This window comes from Canis lupus, chromosome 25 (genome assembly GCF_048164855.1).
Source record: "Canis lupus baileyi chromosome 25, mCanLup2.hap1, whole genome shotgun sequence".
NCBI classification, from domain to species: Eukaryota; Metazoa; Chordata; class Mammalia; order Carnivora; family Canidae; genus Canis; species Canis lupus.
The window spans coordinates 25,229,915-25,240,069 of NC_132862.1; the positions used below are offsets into that span (position 1 = coordinate 25,229,915).

Sequence of the window (10,155 nt, forward strand, 5' to 3'; positions counted from 1 at the left end):
TTTTTTTAAAGATTTTATTTGTTTATTCATGAGAGACACATTGAGAGAGGGACAGAGACACAGGCAGAGGGAGAAGTAGGCTCCATGCAAGAAGCCTGTGGAATCCCAGGAATCTGGGATCATGTCCTGAGCCAAAGGCAGACACTCAACCTGCTGAGCCACCCAGGCATCCCTGCACAAATAGTTTTTATCAAAATCTTATCCAATGGGGTGCCTGGGTCATTTGGTCAGTTAAGTGTCTGCCTTCAACTCAGGTCATGATCCCAGGGTCCTGGGATTGAGCCCCACATCGGAGCTCCCTGCTCAGCAGGGAGTCTGCTTCTCCCTTTCCCTCAGTCCCTCCCCATTCCTGGGCTCTCGCTTGCTCTCTCTCTCTCAAATGAATATATTAAAAAATTCTTAAATTAAAAAAATTCTTATTCAACAATCTTTGTGAATTCATAAGTATTAAACCATTTTTACATTCCAGGCAAATTATTCTGGGAGAACAAAATGTACAGCGCATTTTAGTTTAGAAGGAGTTCCATTAAGGAATCTTAACCTGAATTTAAGATTGTTGGGGTTAGGGAAAGCCAAGCTCCTTGATGAGAAATAATTGGTAAGTTCAAAGAAGATTTTAAATATAAGTGAAGCATTTTTCATGCTCTCCCCGCCCCCGAGATAATGTGAAGTAACAGGACCATCAGAAGAACAATAAAGTGGTTGGAGGAGTTCCTTTTCTCAAGGTTTAATTGAGCCTCTTCTTTTCTTTAATAGGTTTCAGAATCTACTATGGTCCAGAAAGACATTTGTGGACAACATGAAAATCTATAACCACAGTTATATCTACATGCCTGCCTTTTCTATGAAGACAGGAACAGAGCCATCTCTCCGGGTTTATTATACACTCTCAGATGTTGGTGCCAATCAAACAGTGCTCTTCGCCAACCCCAATTTTCTGCGTAGCATTGGAAAGTTCTGGAAAAGTAGGGGAATCCATGCTAAGCGCTTGTCCACAGGACTCTTTCTGGTGAGTGCAGCTCTGGGCCTCTGTGAAGAGGTAGCTATTTATGGGTTCTGGCCCTTCTCTGTGAATATGCATGAGCAGCCCATCAGCCACCACTACTATGATAACGTCTTGCCCTTTTCTGGCTTCCATGCCATGCCAGAGGAATTTCTCCAGCTCTGGTATCTTCATAAAATCGGTGCACTGAGGATGCAGCTAGACCCATGTGAAGACACTTCACTTCAGCCCACTTCCTAGGGACCGTGGAAAAAGAAAGAACTGAGCCCAGGGTATTTTTGTTAGGTTTTCTACATGACTCCAAAAGGAATGGTCAAGTCATTTCATGGATTCACATGGGCCACATGGAAAAACAAAATAAAACAACTACGAAAAACCAAGAGAAACTCCACTTTGGATGTTGGCTTGGAGGACAAATAAGAAATGAAACATCCTGTGAAATATTTTGTAGCACATTGTGGATTTGCAACTAGTAACATGCTGGTGAAATGCTGTTGGTAAAGCACGTTTACATGGTTCAAAGCTAGAAGATGCAGTTCTCAAGACAGAACTCCAGTTGTTGAAGCTGAAGAATTAATCAAGGTAGAATAAAGGAAATGCCGGACAAAGTGTTACGGATTATCAACACAATCTGGCTTTAGAGAAAAACCTATCTTATATCTTAGAACCATAGGTTTTTAAAAAATTATTATTTATTTTTGCCCTATTTAGGGGCAGTGAGTGGGTGATGAGGTAGATAAAAAGAAAATTCCTTACTGAGTAATAAAGATACAAAACACTACAGCTAGTTCTTGTGATTTGTTGAACCAAGTCTATGTTAACTCTAGTTTCCCTCCATTTAAAAAATGTTGAATAAGAATTGCTTCCTCCCCTTTTGTCAAGTCTACTTAGAGGATGCGAAGCATTGTTGAATTTAGACTGTGTTGATTCATAGTCTGATTAACATGAGCCACTTTCCCTCCTTCTCAGAATTGAGGGCATAAACTCAATTTTAGGTCTGCATTATTTAAGCCTGTTTGTATTATTATGTTATTTTAGTGCAGAAAGACTGCAAATGTGAGTGCATTATTTATTTGCAAATTGGCATAATTGTCTTCTTAATTTAATTATCAGAGATAAAGTAAAGCACAATGATGTAAAGTTTAGTCTGGAAACAGGACTGGAAAGCACATCCCTTTTATATCTACTATGGTATATTCACTCCAAGATACACACACACAAGTAAAACGTGTATTTATGTACGCACACTCACACACAGTTAAACAAAGCTCATCCCCATGCAGCTAAGAAAGTTGAACCCACATGACTTAGGATGGCAAAAATCTGTAACCATTGTTGAAGAGCTACATACAAATGTATATTGTGTACTACACATCACTACACCTTGATAAAAGACAAGCCAGCTGACAGGTTGCTGCTCATAATGCTCACACTAGCATGACCTCCAAATGCTTACCCAAAATAAGCAGAATTGTTTTACTCATTCTGACTCTCCCTAACATCTCACACATCATGAATGAACCATGTATTGAGCGTGGTCACACATGCATGGTTCATACAAGCAAAGGGATGTGAATTCATAGATGTTGATTCCCTTGGTAGTAGCAGGTAAGGCTACTTAGAAAACTTTTTACATAAGCTTTGACAAACTGCAAACAAACTCTACTAACAGATTATAGGCAGTTAAATATGTTTACATGTATGAGGAAGGTAAAGGGAGCCTCTTACTGTCTTTGTGCTTTGGAATGCCTTAATCTAAAAGGAGACACTAGAAATCACTATTTTTATTCTTTTCAATGTACCAATATATAGATAAGTTACGCTAAACATTCTACTTCAAAATATAGATAAGTTATGCTAAACATTCTACTTCATTTTTAATGGTAGAAACTTAGTTTACCATATAAATTAAAACAGGTGGCAGGTTTGGGTGGGTTAATTTAAAAGACATTGAGAAAACAAAGCCCTTGGGAAAATTCTGTTTCACCACCAGAATAGATGGTTTCTAAGTAAGATTAAATTTTGAGGTTATCATAGAAATCAGTTAAAAATGACTGCTTGACACAACAGATTATATTGATGCTTAGAAAGTTAAGAATTTGAGAATATTGATTCCATGCTCAATAACAGAACTGATTTGTTATTTTAATCCTATATGCCAGCAAAAATGTAATGAGAATTACTGTGAGTAAGCTGTGTTAAATACTCACTGGATGTGAAACCTTAAACCTATTTCCTTTTTAGAGCCATTGTTATTATTTAATAATTACCTTAATAAGGAATACATTTTTACCTATACATGTCATCAAAGATATAAAAGGGCTAATGAAAAACACATGCCACACAAATTAGTACTTTAACTGATAAAATTGTTCAAATGTGAGTAAAGAGCTCCATAAAGCCCATGCGTCACAGTTCCACTGAAGCTGCTATTTGGAAATTGTACATCTTGTTACGATTTCTGGGATAGATTTATACTATAAGTTATGCAATTTTTAGACTGTGAATTTGTGGCTTCTGAAAGGCAGAACAGAAATGGCCCAAGATGATAATGTTCAATTAGACCAGTACTTCTCAACTGGGGTGTTTCCCCTCCCCCATCTGGTGACTTTCAGCAGTGTGTAAAGACATTTCTGATTGTCATGATTTGGAGGGTGCTACTGGCATCTAGTGGACAGAAGCCAGGAATCCTGCTAAACATCCTGCAGTGCAGAGGTCAGCTCCCCCACCCCCAGCAAAGAATTACCCAGTCTAAAATATTAACAGTGTCAAGGTTGAGAAACCCTGAATTAGACCAAAAGAATACTTTGACTTCTCCGAATTGTCTTCACTTAAGGATATATATACACACTGACATCATTTGAAATATGACTACAGTTAAATGAGAATGTGTTCTTAGAGTAGATTGCAGTTGCTATTATTTTATACTGACAACTCATAGGTATGCCATACATATTGCCTTTTTCATGGTTAGACGTATCTAGACTAGGAGTATGACTGTGCTTGTGTGTGTGTACACATATGTATTGTGGCATAAAGTTATGCGTATCTATCCTTATTGAAATATATGTGTTCCTAAGTGAAGATCTTTCCAGAATTATCTGGCAGAGTAGTCTGGAATACTCTATTACTATTAAAAAGTTGAAATCTAAGCACCTATTATTTTATTTTGTTTATCTGGAATTGGGCCTCATACTTTGACGAATTTGGTCAATTATGTTTTAATACTACTGACCCTTAACATTAGCTCAGAAGATACTCAGGTTATGGGAGACACAGTCAGTAATAAAATATTTCATTATTTTCAATGCATCTGCCTAGAGAGGATGTCACCCTCTAATTTTTTTAAAAGGTTTTATTTATTTATTCATGAGAGACACAGAGAAAGAGGCAGAGACATAGTCCGCAGGGACCCCGAAGCAAGACTCGATCCCAGGACCCCAGGATCATGACCTGAGCCAAAGTCAGATACTCTGAGCCATCCAGGCGTCCCATTGGTCTAATTTTTAAATTTGCTTTTTATTGACAAAAATTAGGCTGCTCCATGGGGGCAGTAGAAGATATATCTTGAAAATGGATACCTGATAGGATTTTTACCTTTTATCAGTCCCAATTTAAGAATTGCATTGATGCTAAGGATCATGAATAAGGTGACCTCTGTTTAATTTTAATTACACTTCAGTAAAATTAAGATGAGTGAAGGATGAAATCATTGTCTAAGCTAGAAAAGTGATTTTTTTATATGAAAGATTTTTATATGGAAGAAGAAAATGGAAACCTATGCTTTATGTAGAGTCTGACCAACAGTTTATTTTCTTTACTTTTACTTTTTAGATTTTTAAAATTTATTTGAGAGAGCGAGAGTATGAGTGAGAGAGACAGAGAAGGAGCAGAGGGAGAGAGAAAGGGAGAAGCAGCCTCCCCACTGAGCAGGGAGCCTGATTTTGGGTTTGATCCTGGGACTCTGGGATCATGACCTGAGCAGAAAGCAGACACTTAATGGACTAAACTACCCAGGTGCCTCTGACCAACAGTTTATACAGCACTGTGCATCTAAACTACAATCAATACGTGAAGTTAAGTAGTGCCATGGAATTTTATTCCTATATAGTTCACTTTTGTTTTAACAAAGTAAATATTCCAAAATAATAGAAATGACCCCAAATGGTAGATATTCAGACAATACCTGTTTGGTTTTGCAATGTCTCATGTCCTACAAACCTTTTTAGATTATATGTAAGTTGTACCTGGAGCAATGGACAGCACAGCCTCACAATCTACATGGAAATTAATGCAAGAAATCCCAGGGTTCCAAATTGGACAAAAATATTCTTAGATTCGTCAGAAGCTTTACAGAAGTGGTATATATGATTCCCAAATAGAAAGCATATCAAGCATATTTCTTCTGGTCAGCAACTATTGCAGTTTTCTAGTTTATTATATGAAGCTTTCTATTTCTTTGAAAAAAATCAGCTGTCTATCATTTTGAGTTTCATGTTTCAAAATATTGGCCTTGTTAAATTTTTAACTGATAAATCTTTATCAGGAGGGACTTCCAAGAAAAAACCCGCCACAGTCCACCAACGCCTTTAGGGAATTCTTAATGTGTTGTACAAAACCGTTCCCACCAGAACCAGGTAATAATATCTGCTCTGTTTCTAGAGTGCCAAGGATCAAGGGCTGGAAAGACTTTTGTGAGAACCTGAGGACAAATATGTGGAGGAATAAGGACTGAGAGTAATGTTGTGCTTTTTACTTCCCTCTTCTCAGGCTAGAGGTCTACTCTCAGATTATGACTTTTTGATGAGCACACGTCAGGAAGTGGTAAACAAGTACAAGGCACCTGAAACTTCGGCCAAACCTCTAGCAAAGTCTGTAATAACTATAGATAACTATGACCAGCGATTTGGGTCTGGGTGCCGGGAAGAGGAGGAGGCAAGTGGAAAGGAGGAGAAAACTGTACTCCCAAACTCTCAGAGTACCTAAGGATAAGTCTCTGCCCTTGACCTTGACTTTCCAGCACCATCTATTTCTATCCACTACCAGGGAAAATGGCCTGACTGTTGGGTCAAGCTAGTAGCCTTGTGACTGGAGAGTTGGTGTGGAAATTTGCTGAGAAGCTTAAAATTTTATACTGCCTTAAACAGTTTTTTTTTTTTTTTCTTAAATTTGTGCTCTCTAAATTTGGATGTCCTGTGACTGAATTCTGGTCACCCTGACCTAATTATGGCCCTGTCAGTGATGATTAAAAATGGAGCTTTTTTCCCACTCAGATGAATTTTCTGAATTCTTGAAGCTAGGGAGATAGCAAATATAGTTGACCCTTGAATGACACAGGTGAGAACTACACAGGTCTGTTATACACAGATTTTTTTTTTATAAATATAGTACAGTACTGTAAATGTATTTTCCTTATGATTTTCTAAATAACATTTTATTTTCTCTAGCTTACTTCACTGTAAGAATATAGTATATTGTACAAAATATGTGTTAATCAACTGTTTATGTTGTTGATAAGGCTTCCAGGCAATAATAGGCATAATAGTTACGGAGTAGTTATGTTTTGGGGGAGTCAAAAGTTATATGCAGATTTTTTATTATACAGAGGGGTTGACGCCTTAGATCCCCGCATTGTTCAGGAGTCAACTATGTTCTATAGTTCTCACATAGTCTCTTTGAAAGCTGAGGAGACTGGTCCAAAAGAATCCTGGAGCCTAGAATGTTTGTTTGTGACTCCGAAAGATGAGGACAGAATATTTAGGTTGAACACTGTAAGATTCCTATTTTGTAAGTGGAAAGAGATTTAGATGAAGCTACAATTGCTGTAGACCTTTTTCTTCCTATCATAAGAAAATGGTTTCTGTTGGCTTTATCCACAGCCTAGGCATGTCTCTTGAATTATTTACATTCCTACTAGAGGTGAGAGATTGAACCAAGTGCTTGAAAGGAAAGCTCATTCAAACATAAGACAGCCTCTGCTCATCATCACAATAAAGAAAAAGTATGTTTCCGTTTCCTTCTGATTTTCTTCTTTCTGATGCCAACATTTCTGATTTCTTCCCCCTAAGAAGGAATAAATAACATTATAAATTGACATATAATATCTGTGAACATTTGTGTGATAACCAACTATAACTTTTTTAAAGCACAAGAGAGGAATTATCTTTTGTTCATGGTCATTTATTTGCCTCCCTCCTCTGTGTTCTTATTGATCTCTGCATTGTGATAAAGTCCTTTCTAATTTTGCGTTCCTATTAAGGCTGTCAGATATAATCAATGATGCAAAGCTGCCTGGGACTTTTATAGAATAATATTCAAATCTATTGATCATGTCTCTTTCTGCTTCTATATAATTAGATTTTCTCCAGTTATTTGTCATTTTAAAAGCATATGTGTTGCGTGATACCAATAAACATCTAAGAGATAAGAGTTTATCCAGAGCAGAGAAAATTTGGAGTCAGATATGTCTGTTTTTCTCTGCATCATAAGTGAAATGGAAAATTGTGATAAAAAAGGGTTTAACCAAAAAGAAAAAGAGAAAGATAAAACCAGGATTTTAATTGTGAAGGACCCCTGGGAGGGATCTTAGTATGAATCTAAGCTCAGAGTGCAGAGGCTGTTAGTCTTTGAGTGCAGTCCCAAGAATAGAACCTTTCAAAACATTTTAAAGGAAATATATTGTTATGCAGTTGTTATGGCTCATGATGAAAAGACGCTAGAGGAAGCAGCGTGAGAGCCAGATTGTGAGACACATAGGGAAGAAAACGGAGGAGCGGCACCAGTTTACCTACTTGGGCCCTCCTGCCCATCTCTGAGTCGTGCTTTCCTTGGTGTCAAAGCTAGGATATGTAAACACTGCCATTCTCATAGCCCCTTTTTATCTCCACTTTGACGCATACACAAGATTATTATTTAGCTCTCCTGTCATAATGAGGCAGCGATAGTAGAAAGTGTCACTTTGAACATCACCCTTTGAGACATGGCCACCATATGCTATGCATGGTGACAGTTGTAAAGATTTAGATGTGTTTTCTCCCCTCTGTTCTAGTGTAAACACACACAGATACACAGACATAGACACACACACACACACACACACACACACACACCCTTGCATTATTTATTCCCATTGAAAAGAGAAAAATGGCTGATGAGGGTGGGGGTGGCAGAGGGTGCCTTAACTTTGTCTGGCTTGGCTCCCTCTTCCTTCTGTATTTCCTTCCTGTCCCCCTGTCACTTTAAAGGTGTAGCCATGTGTATTCCAAGTTGTACCTTTACCATCAGCAAGGATTCTTATAAATGTAGTGAAATGTGACTATTTTATATAAATGCACAATAGTATATAGGCCTTGGAGACGTCTGATAACGGTATGTAAATATCCTTTGTTGAAGTAGTAGAACCTTCTCATAGAGAGCTCCTTAGGTGATAGCTACAGGAAAGCTAAAAATGATTAGATTAAAAATGTTTGTTTCTCCAGCAAACACTAGCATTCATGGAAGCAAAGAAACAGTTTGTTTCTGTTTCTCATTTGCTCTTAAGCACCAATTCTTTGGGCTTTCTTATCCGTAAGTTACTATAGACATCCCTCCCATAATATACAGGATTCACCATTTGTGGTGATTGATGGCCACAGGGGTACATCAGAGTCAGAGACACTAGAGGGAAGGGGAGAGAACAGACAAGGAAAGCTCCATTGAAAAGCTTATGTAATTTTTAAAAAGTCTAGAACATTATTAGAACTCTAGTGACCACAGTACAGTTGGCCTGAAAAGCTTTGAAAGAGAAATGTTTCTCACTGGTCTCTTTAATTGGATTATTGCACCCTATATATCATTCCACATGTGTGCAAGCTCTTTTTCAGAAAATTTGCAGACTGGAGGTAAGAGAAAGATAGAAAAATAATTCTTTCTCGTACAATGTGGTTTGACTACCAGGCCATGGATGCAATAATTCTGGAAAAGATTTTTTAGATTAGACTATAAAATTGAACTCACTTTTGAAGTATAGATGAAATTACTTTTTCCTAATAAGACTAAATTCCATTGGCAGGAGGTATGCGGGAAATCAGTGCTCTTCATTTCTTCTTCTTTTTAAAAGTTTCATATAAAAGGTAGCAGGTAAAAAAAAAACTTTAATTGGCACTTTTTATAGTGTGACTTGAAAAAACAGTATCTATCTTGGTTGGTTCTGCTGAGTGGTTTCTACAAAATCTAAATGCGATGTCATAGGAGGAGGTTTGCTGTAAAAACATGTCTTTTTCTTTGGTGTGTTCATTGTAATTATGGCTGGTAGTGAGAAGGTTCAGTAAGTCTCAATTTCTCTACCTCCCTTACTTGGAGAAAATTTGGAAATGTACCCTGTGAATAAAATGATTTTTTTATAGCTTGTGAAGTCTTTTTATTTCCCAGAAGCGTATGGGTAATTCTATTTCCTTTTCTATTCCTCTGTTTTGTATCCATATCAGCTACACTGATTTTTTCCTTCTGGATGAAACCTCATGCTGCTTGGTGAGAAAATTATTTTAGAAATACAGAACTCTAAATGCTATGAATAGATTATATGAACAGTGTTGTTACCCTTATGCAGGTAAAAGGCATTATCTATTGGGTGACGTAGAATGAAAATTGAGCGCTTACTTAATGTGAAATATGTACATGAACCTATTTTTTTCCAGCGATAAAATTTTCCCTTTATGTAATGAGTCAGTGGCATCAGTATGTGTGTCCTAGAGATATTTTAATAAATTCCTAACAAGATTCAAAATATTTAGATTCCCCTTCTGCTCATATGGATGACTTTGACAAGCCCGAGTGTGCCTTCTTGTCTACGTTATTTAGATAATTGCTTCAAACTCCCATTTCCCTTGCAATCTAGTGGCCCAGTTATGCCAGGCACTGTCTCAACAGGAGTGACATCAGGAAAAGTGACCTTGATCTATCCTTTATCATACACTTCACCTCCGAAATTGATCAAGGTGCTTTGTACAGATCTCCTTATTAATTCTCTGAGTTCACTCTCACAAAACAGCCTTTTGGGTTACAGCTATTTTAAGAAGGTCATTTCATTACCTAATGGTAAAACTTCATGGTGTTTAGCTGAATCATTCAAGGGTAAAAAAGACAGACTTCAAGTATAAATGTGGGTTACCCTA

The 10,155-nt window shown here is 37.3% G+C and overlaps 1 protein-coding gene across 1 annotated transcript in view; it reads left to right on the top strand.

Annotated features, from left to right (window-relative positions):
• Positions 1–9,386, top strand: part of ST8SIA1 (ST8 alpha-N-acetyl-neuraminide alpha-2,8-sialyltransferase 1) — a 152,417-nt gene extending 143,031 nt beyond the window's left edge. Inside the window, exon 5 of the mRNA XM_072798714.1 lies at positions 757–9,386. Within this exon, the coding sequence (XP_072654815.1) occupies positions 757–1,243 (487 nt within the window). The 3' untranslated portion in view covers positions 1,244–9,386. The remainder of the gene's footprint in view (positions 1–756) is intronic.
• Positions 9,387–10,155: the final 769 nt, after the last annotated feature.